The 16,604-nt window shown below is 46.6% G+C and overlaps 1 protein-coding gene across 3 annotated transcripts; it reads right to left on the bottom strand.

Moving 5' to 3' along the window:
• GOT1L1 (glutamic-oxaloacetic transaminase 1 like 1) lies at positions 1 to 15,704 on the bottom strand. Of its 3 annotated transcripts, none has more exons than XM_081889690.1 (9): positions 15,487 to 15,704; positions 13,051 to 13,232; positions 12,665 to 12,791; positions 10,297 to 10,409; positions 7,600 to 7,692; positions 5,974 to 6,124; positions 3,525 to 3,690; positions 2,295 to 2,437; positions 1 to 246 (listed from the first exon to the last, which is right to left on the bottom strand). In XM_081889690.1, the coding sequence occupies exons 1-9, from the start codon at positions 15,596 to 15,598 to the stop codon at positions 41 to 43; spliced, it is 1,293 nt and encodes a 430-aa protein (XP_081745816.1). In that variant the 5' UTR covers positions 15,599 to 15,704; the 3' UTR covers positions 1 to 40. The 3 variants fall into 3 exon arrangements, with proteins under 3 accessions (XP_081745816.1, XP_081745818.1, XP_081745817.1); XM_081889692.1 differs by having other exon boundaries at positions 15,399 to 15,535; XM_081889691.1 differs by lacking the exon at positions 2,295 to 2,437.
• Positions 15,705 to 16,604: the final 900 nt, after the last annotated feature.

Here is a 16,604-nt window from a genome sequence, read left to right as displayed (position 1 = left end):
TTTGCAAAACAAAGTTTTATTGCACCTATTAAAAAATCATTCAGGTGGACTCTCTTGAAGGTTCATGGCTCTCACTCGACCTCTCCACGAGCTCACTTTGGATTTGAGGGATCGTGGTCACAATTGCTTCATGGATGCTCCGTGCGACATAGTCCAGGTTCTTTGAATTGATGCTGCAGATGTTGATCTGCTTGTTTGCAAGGAGGTAGATATGTTTGTGCTGCGCCAGGAAATCCACCTGGGAAGCTGGCAGGAAATAAGTAACAATATTGGCCTGGGCATAAAACCAGCTATGATCAAAAGGCGCATCAGTGCAAACAACCTCAAAAGAATTACGAAACACACGGGATGCAAATAAAGCATGCATACAAATAATGCACACATGTTTACTTAGCTTGAATGGCTACAGAGTTTAGGGCTGATGTGATGCAAATCTGCAGCTTCGAGAATTTCCCATCCCCAGTGTAATGGATGATGATGATGTTTAAAAAGTTATATCTCACCCTTCCTCCCAAAGGATTCCAGGCAGCAGACACAGAAACAATAAAACCATTAATGCAACTTATTTTGTTTTTTTAAATGGTCCTGCCATTCTCCTGATTCTGCCTATTCACTCAGATCATCTCTGAACTGGAGAACTTGCTTCATTTCCATGCCCAGTCTGAACGAAGTGGACGTTTCAATTTCTTATTTAACTCTAATACAGCTAGCTAATTGGGAAATTTAATTAGTGCGGAATCCAAAGCTTTTGTAATCATTCATGAATCGTGACTTTGTGGAGCCACAATTTGTTTAGAATGAAAACATTTTGAAGCATGACTCGCATATTAAAAGCATCCACCTCAATCCAACACGGGAGGGACGCGGGTGGCACTGCAGGTTAAACCACAGAGCCTAGGACTTGCCGATCAGAAGGTCGGCGGTTTGAATCCCCGCGATGGTGTGAGCTCCTGTTGCTCGGTCCCTGCTCCTGCCAACCTAGCAGTTCGAAAGCACTTCAAAGTGCAAGTAGATAAATAGGTACCGCTCCAGCAGGAAGGTAAACGGCATTTCCGTGTGCTGCTCTGGTTCGCCAGAAGCGGCTTAGTCATGCTGGCCACATGACCCAGAAGCTGTACGCTGGCTCCCTCGGCCAATAAAGCGAGATGAGCGCCGCAACCCCAGAGTTGGCCACGACTGGATCTAATGGTCAGGGGTCCCTTTACCTTTACCTGTACACCTCAATACATGTTTTCGGGGTGAAATCTGCAGGTCTGGGGGATGATTCCCCACCCCCCAAATTACTTTAAACCTCTGATTCTATCCCTTGAACATAAACAAAAGTTAGAGATGGAAGTGAGATCATGGGCCCCCATCCCAAGATCTCTTATAGGCAGGTGTGGAGACTTCACCTCCACCTTCTGGTGGCTCTGCCCTGTGACTGGTATGTGAGCCAGGAAGTCACACGTGTATATAGACTCTCAATCTCAGTAGGAATCTGGCGCACTCAGGCTTCCCACTGACATGCACAACCACCATAACTGATGTTCTGCTAGGGATGGGGACCAAATTTGTTTTGGTTTGCAGACTGGCATCTGAGCAGCTGAACAGAAAGGGGAATGACCAAGAGAGTAGGAGGAAATAGGGAATGATCTGGGAGACAGGTGGGGCAGTGGATGGGAACAGAGTAGCCGGGGGGGGGGGGACTGGGAAACAGCTCAATGAGCGTGCTCAGTGGCTACAGAATTACGACTCACTGCTGGGGAACAAAACAGAAAACCAGGGGAAGGGGGACAAACAGGAGAGACTGAAACCCTGAACAAAAGCACTTCACGCTGCAATGGTTTGTTGCACCTCCAACTTCCTCCTTTTAAAAAGCATATAGAAAACAGTGCAGAGGCTGTGATTTCCCCTCCTCAACACATGTTATTTGAGTTCTAATTCTTAAGGGCAGTTTAGAGATGTGAGATGGAAGTTACTCCCAGGTAAACAGACCACGCCAAGGGCGGCTGGTGCCCTTTGGGCATTGTAGGGAGGAAGGCAGGGAGGTGAACAGTAGACAGAGCAAGAGCCAATGACAGGCAGAGCCAACTAATTCTAGATTTGTCCACACAAATCCTCCTCTCTGCTGAGTTCTACAAGGCCAACACTGAGTCAAAGGAGGGGGAAGCAGATAGCCACTCCCTCCAGCCTCTGGACTGGTTGTAAGTAAGGAGGCAGGCAGGTGGTGGCAGACCAAAGTGATGGAGCAGTGACCCATTTGCCCTAATGGACCAGCTTCCACTGGCAAGAGAATAGGCTTATTGGATACATACGGAGGAGCCCGACAAAGCTATTGACTCCTGATTGGGCTGTGATATGTTCCCAGGAACCCGGTGTCCCCAGGATACGCAGCTTTTCCTTCAGTTTTTCTCTAATCAGCATAATTCTCTTTACTAGTTTCAGCAGACTCTGTTTCCTGAGGACAGGGATAGAAAAGATATGGCATGAGATCCCCTCCCCCCCCCTCTCCTCAAAACAGCTGCGAAGTCTGGTTCAGACATAACGCTCACAGCCCAACAAACTTTAGTTTGTTGAACTAGGAATGAGTCATGCGTTCACATACTCCCACATTATTTCTTTCCTCCCTTCGCTTTCATGCTTTAATTCAATGTTCAGTTAAACCACAGTTTCCTTTTGATATCCATATCAAGAAACTGTGGTTTGAGCAATCCATACAAATTACGATATCAAACCAGAATCAAACCAACCCCTGGGTCTAGACATCTATAGATTTTAAGAATGAGGCATTTCTCCTTTCACAGTAGTGCCTGCTGTGACATGTCCATGAATCCTCTAAAAAAGAAAGAGACTTTTTTTGCTTTAGCAGCTGGTCTTATGTATAGGCATCTATGCAGATTTAAAGAGTGGATGGATGAACCAGTCAACCACCCATAAATTAATCATTCCTGATTTCTTTTGACGAGTGGACAACCCTAATTTTTGATACTAATGATACAATCTGTATATGAGATCTCTGAGTGCTTTTAAATGTTCCCGATCATCCCTTCATCCTTAAGGGCACCAGGGCAGAATATTACAGGCATGACTAAACCAACCATACCAAGACAAAATGCAATAATGCAATAAGAACAAAACAATCAATAAAACAGTTTATGAACCAGTTAACACAACAGAGCAAACCAACAGCATAGCCAACATTTTAAATGTCCAGGCAAATAAAACGGTTGATAATAGTTGGCACCCCTTGCAACCACACTAGCTGGGACTGATGGGAAATGGAGCCCAGAGGGCTGCCGGCTCCTCACTCCTGCACTGAATGCTATTATAGCACTGGTGCCTGCAGAATATTTATTCAGCCCTTGTCTCAGTTGCTGATCTCCCTCTTTCCTGTTGCCTTTTTCCACTCACAGCAATTGTGCAAAACTATTTTGGGAAATATCTTCATTGCAGGTGCATCAAAATATTCACAAAACAGCAGCAGACAATTGCTTTTTTTGCCCAATACAAGCCCCGACCGCGGAGTTACCTGCCTTCCTTCTTACCACTCGTACAGCAGTGCAGGGCTGGTCAGCACCATTGCAATGACCCTTGCCCCCAAGCTGGTGGGGCTAAACCACGTCATGCATATTTGCTTGGACAGCTGGGACTGGATTCTGATCAGTGTCTGGTTGTTTTTCGTCACCACAATGAGATTTCCAACCCGCTCCTCTGCATGAAATAATAGCAAAAGGGAACAGGGCATATTGAAGATGGCGTTGACAAATCAATTGTATACGAATCAATTACATGCCTAGGCAGCCAGCTCTCCCCACACAGAACAGCTTCAGACTACACTTCAGAAATTGCTGGGGCTGGTGGGAGTTGCAGGGAGTATCCCTGAGGCTGCCAGTCCAGAGGACAACCCACCCAAGCTTTCAAAGGAATATAGGAACAGTGAGTCAGTCCACTCAGGACCATCAGGCATGCGGTTGTCTACACTTTCACCATATGAACCTGTCTGGACCCTGAGATCGTCACCTGAGCCCCTTCTCTGTATGCCACCTCTGAAGGACATTCAGAGAGTGGCAATGAGAGAACATACCTTTTCTATAATAGCTCGATATAGATGAAAGGCTTTCCCCAGAGAGGCCCACTTATGGCAGGCAGGGTTTTGATTTACTCAGCAGCGTAGCGTGGGTTGTCAGCACCCAGGGCAAGGCAAGTAATTTGCGCCCCCTAACCCGGGGCAAGGCAAGTAATTTGCACCCCCTAACCCGGGGCAAGGCAAGTAATTTGTGCCCCCTAACCCCTAACCTGCCGCCGCTGCCAGCTTCTTCTTGCTGCTGCCTGGTCTGGTCTGGTGTGGTTCTCTCCCGCGCTCAGCGCTTCGCTGGGCGGCTGCTGCACTGTCCCTCCCCCAGATAGTCCCTCGCTCTCTCTCCGCACCGCACGCCTGGCACCCACCCCCTCCACAGTGGGCGGCGACCCGGCGGCTTGGATCGGATTCGCACAGCCAGCACTGCAGTGAGAGAGAGTGAGTGAGCCAGGTAGGGGCAGAGAGCTGCGAGTGCGAGTGTGCCCCCCCAGATGTTGCGCCCGGTGCGGCCGGCCCCCCTGCACCCCCCACGTTACTCCACTGGATTTACTGGGCACTGAGCAGGACCAGTGATTAGAAGTCTGCATTATGATTATTATTTTTAATATGCTTGTGCATTTTTATCATTGGATTTTTATACTGGTTGTAAAATCACTTTGGGGCTTTTTGTGGTGGGATTTAATAAACCGAAATCTACACTCTCAGTGACTCCCCAGTGCTCGAGGTGGGGGACATTCCTAGCCAAAATCGGAAAAGCTGGGGATTGAACCTGAAACCTTCTGCATGCAAAGCAAATGCCCTCCCACTGAGCTACGGCTCTTCTCCTATGTGATTAGTTCCTGAAGAGCATCAGTCAGTTTTTACCCCTGCCATTCAATCCAATTTTGGAAGCGCTTTTGGATGGCACACAATAGGAGTGGATTTTTAAACCACTCCATAAAGTCATCACAAGCATAAATGTGATATAAACTGGGCATTGATGTAGCAAGCTGAAGTCTAGGATTACTACCAGAAAAAGAAGAGAATAACTCGGAGTGAGTGCACTCATTGATACTCAATAATTTCTGAACTCCTTTCTCTTGTCTTTGAGGACCTCTAGTGTTTAAGTATAGGTATGATCTCTTTTCAGAGCAGTCATGGACTTCCAGGCAGCCTTCCCAACTATGTGACACCTGATTTATCTTACAGCTCCTGGGTCCCCATGATGACGGGTAGGTTTTAAATGCAAGTGACAAACAGACACATGCACTGAGAACATATGCAAGGGGGCTGCAGAGCTGTGCTGCCTAGTCCTGCATCATGCCATCAATGCAAGGGAAAGGTCCAGTATATCTGAAGGAGCGTCTCCACCCCCATTGTTCTGCCCAGACACTGAAGTCCAGTGCCAAGGGCCTTCTGGCGGTTCCCTCACTGCGAGAAGTGAAGTGACTGGGAACCAGGCAGAGGGCCTTCTCAGTAGTGGCACCTGCCCTGTGGAACGCCCTCCCACCAGATGTCAAAGAGAACAACAACTACCAGACTTTTGGAAGACATCTGAAGGCAGCCCTGTTTAGGGAAGCTTTTAATGTTTGATGCATTACTGTATTTTAATATTTTGTTGGAAGCCGTTCAGAGTGGCTGGGGAAGCCCAGCCAGATGGGTGGGGTGTAAATAAATTATTATTATTATTATTATTATTATTATTATTATTATTATCATCATCATCATCATCATCATCATCATCATCAAAGCACACAGCAATGTAACACAGGTTCCTGATACAGTGATAGGGGACAACATTACCTGGGATGATCCCACAATCCTCTTATGCATGCTTTTGCCGTTCAACTTGAAGGGGGTTTCTTGTGATTCCACTGCCCTCCCCCAAGATGCTTGGTCTGCCTCGGACCCACTTAGTGTGACCATTAGAGTCCTACCGTATAGGCCAAACATTTTGGAAAAAGACTGGGCACACAGAAGCTCAAATCCCTTTGCTACAAAATGCCGCACCGCCCAGGCATCCTTGTCCAAGTTTCCTGAAGCCAGTCCTTGAGCTGCGATGTCGAAAAAGGGGAAGAGGTGCTTTTTCTAAGGACCCAAAAGAGGTGGGAAGAGAGAAGAAACAGGTGCATTGTGAATTTGGCCGACATTATTGTGAACTATAGCTATGGGTTTACCTAAAAACAGCTTTGCATTGAAACACTAGCCTGGCAATTGTGACAAGGAATTGCTTGTGGGTGAGTAAACGGAATTCCATAGAAGTGAGGGAGGGAGCTAAAGGAGGATGGATGGAGCACTCTGTTCCTTCTCTGTAGCCCAGCATACAAAGCAAATTTGCTATCAGAACAGGGAAGCCCCATTCTCCATGCCTAGCACAAAAATATAGCAGGCTGCTGTAAGAGGACTGGAGCTCCAGCAGAATAGAGGTTTTGTGTTGTTCTTTTGGGCAGGCTAGTGACTTTTATGGTCTTATTTACAAGGCTGCCTAAAAGTGCGTTCTGATGAGTGTCTAGGATTTGACTAAGGAAGCTTAATGTTCCTCCTAATGGCTTGATGTTATTTCCCGAATGCACAATTCACCTGCAAGGTGGGATCTCAGAATGTGCATGGGGAAAACAGGCAGGCAGCAGGGTTTTTTGTTTTTTTAATGGAAGGGAAAGGGAAGGATTTTGGGATGTAGTCTCTGGTGAATGTGCAGCCTGCTGGAGGAGGGTCTGTTTTGACTCCGCTGTGATTTGCTTGTAAATTTGTAAATCAAGCCAGTGTTACAAACAGAGTTGAAGTCTCTTAAGTGTCCACTCACTGAAAGAAAAAGAAAAACCCTAAAGCTCTGCCCTAAAACATCTCACTTCTTGGAAGTGGGGATGGCATAATTATTTGCAGTGAAGCATGGGATATACTTGCACATTATCTTTTTTCACAAGTGGGACCTGCAGCAAACTGGGTATCAATTGCTTCTCCCCAGGATTCTAACCACTCCACTCTACACCATGCCCCTTTCCCCAATAAATTTCCATTTTCCCACTATCAGATGGGCCCCATATGTCCTATGCCTTTAAAGCAGCATCATACTCAGGCATAGGAAAACTCTGGCTCTCCAGATGTTTTGGGACTACAACTCCCATCATCCCTAGCTAACAGGACCAGTGGTCAGGGATGATGGGAGTTGTAGTCCCAAAACATCTGGAGAGCCGAGTTTGCCTGTGCCTGATCATACCACTTTGAACAGTCACAGCACCCTCTCCACCACCAAAGAATTCTGCTAACTTTACTTTGTTAAGCTGCTGAGAGTCGTTAGGAGACCTCTATTCCACTAATGGATCTACTGTTCCCAGAGTGTTTTAACAATCGATCCCTCTTCCCAGAGAACTGTGAGAATGGTAGCTCTTTGAGGAGAACAGCAGTCTCTTAACAACTCTCAGCACTCTTAACAAGCTACAGTTCCCAGGATTGTAGCCATGCCTGTTTAAAGTGGTTTGACTCCAAGAACATTAGGAGGGCTGCAACTTCCATATTCCTGGTCTGTCCAGTCATTGGCCTCTCTAGTGGATTCCTATATTTACCTCCATCACTGCTGCAACTTCTTCCCACTGCTTGGGTGTCAAGCCAGTTTCCTCAGGAGCATGCAGGAATACGATGGAGCCTTCTGGTGCGTCCTGAAAGCAAACCAATCCTTCAGTCAACACCTTATGTTGATTGGAAACACTGGGGGTCATAGATGTTGGGTGGGGGAGAAGTCTGGGAAGAAAACTGGGATTGCCTGAGGCAAATGTTATGGTTTATCAATGGCTGTTGCTATCATTCCTAAGTATAAAACCTTCACATTCAGAAGCAGTGCGCTACTGATTACAAAATGCTAGGGACACAGAACAGGAGCGATGGTTTGTATCAGGCAGATGAGTGTGAGGGGCACGACACTATAGCTCAGTGTCAGAATACATGTGTTGCTTACAAGAGGTCCCGTGTTACAAAGGAACAAAGGGGGCTGCTTTATACTCATCTCAGGGCTCATTTAGACTTGCATTTGCCCTGAGGTTAGAAAGTGTGGGTCTGAGAGGTTTTCTTCCCGCCCCATCGTTTCCTCCCAGGAAAAAACCCACACTTTTTGGCACAAGGTCAGAGACAACCTCCATCTGGGAAAAATGATGTTTGCTCTGATTCAGTGATAACAATTAGGTCTTCCCAGGGGAAGGGGGCATGTGGATGAGCCCATAACTGGTATGGTCTATGCTTACTTGAAACCAATTTCCATGATTTCAGCCAAGGGTCTTTTCCAGCCTTACCTGGAGATGCTGGGGATTGAACTTGGGACCTTCTGTGTGTAAGGCAGCTGCCTCCTTCACTCAGTTATAGGCCTTTTTCAAGGCCGAGCATCTCTTAGCAGCATCAGGAGGCAGACAATGAGGAAGACTTCCGACTGAGGCTCAGCCAGGGTAGATAATACTAGGCTAGATGACACAGCTTCCTGTGTTCTGTTGACAACTGGGTGGGCACTGCTGCAGGAAGGAGGCTGTATTTATTTATTTAATCAATTACATTTGCATCCTGCCCTTCCTCTGCAGGGGTCAGAGTGCACACACCATCCCTGTAGGCCAGGCTAGAGTTACTTGTCAGTGGGTACCCAGTCAAGCTTCATAAATGAGCAGAAAATTCTACCTAAGTTTCCTACATTCCCTTCCAACCCAACATTCTAGCTCAGGGCTTGCTAAACTTTTCCGTGTTGAGGGCCACTTTCACCTTTGACCCATCCTCCGGGGGCCACATACCAACAGTTCCTCTCCACACCTGTGCTAATTAAATGGCCAACATAAGGAGAGGAAGGGGTGATTTGGACCCCATCAGGCCTCCCTGAGCTCTGACCATGACAGTGTTGTGCCTACTTTACATTTTTCTTTTCTTTTTGCCAGTGCTGGGCCCCAGAAAAAATTCTTTGGGTGAGGGGGTGAAACAGACCCTTGAACTGGGAGTTAGCCACCGCTGCTCTTGCTACTGCACCTGATATCTTAGCTGTTTGAACACTAGGACTAGTAGGTAGTGCAAGGAATTAGAGGCTGCAAGTAGGAAGATAAAGTCAGTAATAGGTTACCTTTTCCAGCCTGGTGCTCTGGTTCTCTGTTTTGTTTGTTTCTTTGTTTAACATATTATTTATTAAAGATTTCTTGGTTTACAAAAGTATGTGCAATGTCTCTTTTTTCAAGTTATATTTTCTACAGATCAGTTTCATTCGTTGAGACATTAGTGTTACATTAGGAAGAAAAGGGGGAGAGAGGTGGAGGGGGCCATGGTGAGGGGGGTGGAGTCCCGTGGCGATGTTTCTATTTTACTTTTTTTATATAAATGTTTTTATTAGCAATTTCAACATAACAACATATCATATTCATTATTTTCCCTACCCCTAAACCCTCCCTCCCCTCCCCTCCCCCAGAGACTTCCCTCTGATTTCTCAGCACATATTATTCTCTGCGTGTTATAGAATTACCGTATACGAATCCTTACATTATCTATCTACCATGTTGTCAATCAATAAATTTGTGTATGTTTATTCAAAACCTGCCAAGGAGTCCAATTCATTTTGTTGTCTTTTTAAGTAATTTGTGAAAAGTTCCCATTCTTCTTTGAAGTCACAGTTGTCCTTATCTCGCAGTTTGTATGTCAGTTTAGCCAATTCTGCGTAGTTCATCAATTTCTCTTGCCACTGTTCTTTTGTCAGGGTTTCCTCATTCTTCCATCCTTGTGCTAACAAGAATCCTGCCGCTGTTGTTGCATACATAAATACTTTGTTTTCCTTGGCAGGTCTTGTCTATTTTACTTAATGTATGTGTGGTGTTTTGTGTCAGCATCACATGTGCAGGTTCTCCTGACTATTGACTTGGGTTCCTTTGGTGGTGAGAGAGGTTGGGGTTGGCCTAGGATGTGGTTGTTTGATTGTGATTGGCTGTGGTGAACTTTGTTTTCATGTGTGAGTGGGGTGGGTGGGTGGTTTTGAATCAGGTTAGCTATATTGCTTCATATGCTGTTGGTGGATTCTTGTCGTTGTTTTGTTGGGCTGTGTATGTGATAAAAGGGAACCATACCGGGGTGAAGGCGTCTTCTTCCATTTGTCCCCGTGTCAGTTTCAGTTTATTGTTTAATTTTTCTAATAAGGCTGTTTCCCATACTATTTGGTACTATTGATGCCCTGGTTCTCTGTTAACCATACATGGTGCCATCTCTAGCTCTGGCTGATCAAGTACAGTAGTCCTTTATTCTCAGGACATTACCTGCAGGTCCTCCAGGAACCCTTCCGTGTCAACAGTCAATTTGATGGGATCCCAGTAGTGGTAAGAACGGATGTCTGAAAAGCCAGCAACTTGGAATATGCAACCAAGATTGTCTGAAAAGATAGGAGGGGGAAGCTTGTGGGAGCTTTGTTTTGTGCCAGCTTTGTTTTTTTGTTGAAAATGAGGGATGCACTCACATGAGGAACGGGGCAGAGTTCAGTGGTAGAGCACATGCTTGAATGCAGATGGCCCAAGATTCATTCTCTAATTAAATGATGTCAGGAAGAAGGGCTGGGAAAGACCTCTGCCTGAGTCCATTTAGATATACTCAGTGTCAGGGACGGCTCCATCATTAGGCAGAATTGTCAGCATACTGCCCTCAGATGTGATGAAGCCAGGCAGTGTTGAAGTAGGATCCAGGTGCCAGTCTGGTTAGCTTCTGCATGCGAAATTATATTGGGAGGGTCAACTTGTCATTCATCTCAGGCATTCAGAGGTCTTGGCCAACACTTTGCAATATTGTCAGAGTAGGTAATACCAGGACAGATGGATTAACAGTCTAAAGCAGCTTCATATGTACATGAGATACATTGGCTTGGAGCTTCCTAGGGCAACTGCCAGGGGTCCAGTGCCTACCAACATTGACATCTGCCCAGGGGCCCCCATGTCAAGGACAGCTGGGCTGCAATTCTCTGTATTCATTTCCTCCAATGCCCTGTAATGATATGGTTTTGGGTGTCCTGGGGCATTGTGGGAAATTAAAATGGCAACTTCTTGGAGTGTTCCTGGCTGCCACTGTCAAGTGAGTCTGATGGGGTCCAGCAGCCTAAGCAAAGCCCATGGTAGGACATGATATCCAGTATCATCTCAAATTTGGAGGCAGCTGTAATGGCCTGATTTAGGAGCTAAATCTCCCTTAGCTGAATTGCAGTGGGTGCTTGGATGTGATGACAGTGAGGCTCCTGCCTCATCTCGCAAAGCTGTAAGACTCTGGCCATATGCACAGCATGCATTTAAAGCAATATAATACCACTTTATGAGTTTGACCAAACATGAGTTTGACCAAACTGTGGGAGGCAGTGGAAGACAGAAGTGCCTGGCGTGCTCTGGTCCATAGGGTCACGAAGAGTCGGACACAACTAAACGACAAAACAACAACAATACCACTTTAAACAGTCATGGCTTCCCCCAAAGAATTCTGGGAGCTGCCATTCATTAAGGGTGCTGAGAGTTGTTCCTCTTTGAGAGTTACAATTTCCTGAGTTTCCTGAGAAGAGAGATTGACTGTCACAATACAGTCCAAAACTCTGCAGCTCTAAACAGGGGTCTCCTACATGTTCTCAGCACCCTTATTGAACTACATACCATCCAACATGTCAGGGCGGCAAAGCAGAACACCCCTCCCACGCCCTCCCTGCCTCAGCTCACCACTCTTTCGCCCAGCCCCTGCCCAATCTCCACGCTCTTTCTCACCCCCACCCATCCACCTGATCTTCGCTCCAATCTTTGAGCCTAGTTGGCCTCTCCCTGGCCACCAGAATTGGTGTGCCTGCTTTCAGAGGTGTACTTCCGGATGTGCTGTGCCCGCTTCTGGGAGTACAGCAGTGGCAGAGAAGGTTGTGGAGGCTGCTGTGGCTGCCCCAGAGGACGAGGATGAGGAGGTGAGTAATCCAGGATTTTAAACAGAAGCCGGGGCAGCTACTGTGAATCTGGGATATCTCACTCAAAGCAGGACTGTTGGGTAGCATGGAACAGCTCTCAGAATTCTTCGGGGGGAAGCAATAAGTTTTAAAAGTGGTATTGGAGTACTGACCTTTAAAGCCCTAAACGGCCTCGGTCCTGTATACCGGAAGGAGTGTCTCCACCCCCATCATTCAGCCCAGACACTGAGATCCAGCGCCGAGGGCATTCTGACGGTTCCCTCATTGTGAGAAGTGAGGTTACAGGGAACCAGACAGAGGGCCTTCTTGGTAGTGGCACCCGCCCAGTGGAACGCCCTCCTTTCAGATGTGAAGGAAATAAGCATCTATCCTATCTTTAAAAGACATCTGAAGGCAGCCCTCTTTAGGGAAGTTTTTAATATTTAATTCTGTATTGTTTTTAACACTTGATTAAAAAGTGTTGAGCCGCCCAGAGTGGCTGGGGAAACTCAGCCACATGGGCGGGGTATAAATAATAAATTATTATTATATTATTATTTAAACATATAGTGTGAGTGTGTCCTCTAGATTATGTTTTCTGTGTGGCTGGTGCTGCTACAGATTGGGATTCTTTTTTAAATCACAGCAACATTTCCCATGGGCTTGCAGCTTCAACTGTAGGGCGAGGCATCAAAGTGGTACTGGGAAAACAACAACAGTTTATATACCTAAGTGGGGTGCGGCGATCAAAACAGTTGCTGGAGCTGTGCAGTAGCTGGGCTTGTACCAATGGTGCAGAAATTCAGCTCCAATCCACAAGGCTCCGGTTCCACCATTTGTCTGAACACCACATGCCTATTTACAAAGGAAAGTTTGGGGTAAGTCAAGACGAGGCAAGAGTAGGGATTTAAGAAGGCATCAACTTCCATTTGCCGTGTTCCGCTGCAGCTCCCAGTTCTGTTTTTGTCATAATTCTCCAACATCTCTAGACAGAAGGACCACATAAGTGAAGCTAAGGTACAGGATAAACACAGGGTTAATTTGTGTACAGAATGGCTTAATTAGCACGGAGCTGACTTCTAATTTAGCTGCTATTGCTGATAAAAGCTGTTACCCTGTTGTCTAGGAGAGCGTGGCTGTCCTTGCCGATAGCTAGCTCCATGGCTGCTCGGGTGAATTCCCAAATTCCAAGCTGTGGGAGGTATTCGTGGTTCAGTGTTGGGTCCTCAGGAATTTGAAGCAGGATTCGTTTTACCACTGGTGGGATCCAGACTTCCTCCAGATCTGTCTGGCAGCCTGGAAAGAAAGGCAGTGCTGATGTAAGCTGTACCCACCAACATTTCAGAGGCAAAAACAGGAGGGCACACCCATGCGCTTGGTCATGCTGTGTTTCAGTTCTGCATCCATAAAGGACTTTGGAGGTTCCAAATTATTTGATCTTGTTGACAATTGAAAAAAATATGGCCCTCTCTTTCTCTCTCGATAATCACCTTGTGTCTTTGCAGCTTGCGTCCGCTGCCAAAGTTATGTGCCTCTCACATCACTAGGGATGGGGATGAAATCTGCTCCAGTTAGCATTTAAAGGCAAACCTATCTAATTCATATTTTCTGAAACAATACAAAAATCTCAACGAAAATGTGGAAATCTGAACTTAAGTTTGGGGAAAATGAGAAACTGAGAGTAACTGATATTGATAGATTCACCTGCCCTTCTGATGACATGCATCACTTTTCCGTTTTCTGCTACTGCATTCTGGTTGGCTCCTGGATCTAGCGCAAAGCTCTTTGTCATTATCTTCAAATCTCTCCATGAACTCGCACCCTCACTTTCAATTTCACATCCTAATGCAGCCCGACCGATGACCCTCATTTCTCTAGCTCCACCACCCTTATGTTTATTGACTCATTTAGGTCCCACTTGTCCTCCAAGGACCTCAAGGTAGCATATACGGTTCTCTCCCCCTCCCCACTTTACCCTATGACAACCCTGCAAAGTAGGTTAGGCTGAGAGGCAGGGACTGGCCCAAGGACACCTGGCAAACTGCATGGCTGAGTGGGGATTTGAACCCAGGTCCAGAGTTCTCCTGTTCCCTCAAAAGCCTGCTGTTGTGGATGAGTAGGAAACAGGAGGGGTGTGGGCTGTTGCATACTTTAAAAAATACCTCCTTCTCTAACTCTATATGGAGTTAGTCCACCTGCTGGTTGGCTGCACTCAGAGAATTGGTTTCTGCCTTAGGGTGAGAATCTCTTGCTCAAACCTGCCCCCCACCCCTGGTGAGAGGTGGGAGATGTGTGTATTCCCCCTGGGTGAGACACGGCAATGGCCTGGGTGAGACACGGCAATGGCCTGCTTAGTGGAGCTTTTTTGTTTTGTTTTATGCTGCATTCTGATTGATGTTCCTGGAATATATGATTTATTTTTTATGTAACTGATATTGTTTTGATTTGTTTAGCATATGAATTATACTTCTGGTTCATTCATTGTACTTATTGAATCTTTGTTGTTGTGTGTGTATATATATATATATATGTATTCTGAATTAGGAAGTGTTCTTTATATTGGTTTATCCTTCGTTAATCACTCAGAGCTGCTTTCAGCTAACTTCCCTGCTGGAAAGCGGGTGCTCAGATATAAAATCAAAATATAGAAGGCTCTGCACTTTCTGTCTGTATGCTCAGAAGTCCCTCCCAGAACTCCTGTGAGTGCTAAAGGTAAAGGGACCCATGACCATTAGGTCCAGTCGTGACCAACTCTGGGGTTGCGGCACTCATCTTGCTTTATTGGCCGAGGGAGGCAGCATACAGCTTCCAGGTCATGTGGCCAGCATGACTAAGCTGCTTCTGGCGAACCAAAGCAGTGCACAGAAACGCCATTAACCTTCCAGCCGGAGTGGTACCTATTTATCTACTTGCACTGGCATGCTTTCGAATTGCTAGGTTGGCAGGAGCAGGGACCGAGCAATGGGAGCTCAACCCATTGCGGGGATTTGAACCGCCGACCTTCTGATCTGCAAGTCCTAGGCTCTGTGGTTTAACCCACAGCGCCACCCACGTCCCGTGGCATCACCGCCATCCTGTGGCTGCTAGCTTCCCTCAAAGCCCTCCTCAGACACCACCTTTTCTGTTGGCTCAACCCTCAACTTCCCATGCAGTACTGGAACGAACTAAACACACATGAAACTTTAACAACCACATATTGCTTCCCTCTGCTCCCCTTCCTTGGTTGCATCTACACTATCCGTCCCATTATAATTTTAGACTGGAAGCCGCTTGGGAGCAGGGGCCTGTCCTCTTGTGCTCTGGAAAGTGCTTAGGGCAATGTCTCTATATGTCTTATGTTTTTGCCTCTCAAAATCACAGTCGTCTGGGTGGCTAAGAAACAGTAAGCCATTAACCTCAGAGGTTGATTCTCTTATTTGCCTCACATCTACAACACCATGGTCACTGAATGTTTCTTCTCACCTGTGACAACATTGGAGTTAAGCTGTGCAACCTTCCCTATTGAAACAGATTATTGTTGGAAGGAGCTAGGCTTGGCTAGGAAATCTACCTGCATGGCCAAGGCACACCTTTTGGGGTGAAGGATCTGCTCTGTACGCATCCAAGGGAACGTCTGCTGCTTTGGCTAATGGAACATCAAGGAAAACCGAAAGAGTCGCCATGGCCCAGCCTGGCTAAGACAAATGAAGCTTTCACTTGCACCTTCTTCTGCTCAAACAGTGGTGCCAAAATACTTGCTTAAAGTCCTCCAGAAGAACCCACATTGACCCTCTGTCTCATGGAACTGTAAGACAATTGTTTCCTGGGGTACCATGTGCATTTGCACTCAAACATTCCAAGGTAAGGAAGTGGATAGAAAATTGTCCACTTGGTGAAATCCAGCATGCATGATTCTCTGGGACTGCTCCCTCTCTTCTCCTCTACCAAAGGAGAAAGGGGGAAGAAAACCCCCGTATAAAGTTATTTGTCATTGTGTGAAAGTTAGGGCTGTGCAAGCCGCAGCTTCCCGATTCAGTTCAGATCCAATTGGATGGCCTGGATTTGGGCCTGATCAGACCCAGATCAGACTTTTTGATGCTTAGGGCAGTGGTAAATTCTGAAGTGCAGCAGTTCAGTGTGGTAACTCATGGCTATGCCTCCAAGGAGAGTCCAAAAGCAAACGAACTAAAGAGAAGGTTAACCCTGCCAAACAGTGGCGTAGGGTGGGGGGTGCAGGGGGGCCCGGCCGCACCGGGCGCAACATCTGGGGGTTAGGGTTAGGGGGCGCAAATCCACGGGTTAGGGGGCGCAAATCCACGGGTTAGGGGGCGCAAATTACTTGCCTTGCCCCGGGTGCTGACAACCCACGCTACGCCACTGCTGCCAAATTCCAGACAGGTAGATCCAGGGGCAGGATAGAGGTCTTCTAACAACTCTCAGCACCCTTAACTACAGTTCCCAGATTTTTGGGGGGAGGAAGCAATGACTGACTAAAGTGGTATGATGCTTCTTCAAATGTATAGTGCAGATAGGGCCATTGTCAGTGGAGGTAGTTATCTTTGCTCCCAGGCATAGAGAATGACCCTTATTTGCCGCTGGTGAACATTATGTTCAACAGCCTAAGACGAACCCTGCTTTATAAGTCCCATCCAGTCCAGAATTCTGTTCCCACAGTAGCCAACCAGATGC

This window comes from Podarcis melisellensis (assembly GCF_964234715.1).
Source record: "Podarcis melisellensis genome assembly, chromosome: 15".
Lineage (NCBI taxonomy): Eukaryota > Metazoa > Chordata > Lepidosauria > Squamata > Lacertidae > Podarcis > Podarcis melisellensis.
Note: the sequence above shows the minus strand (reverse complement) of the source record. Positions and strands in the feature narration are given on the sequence as shown.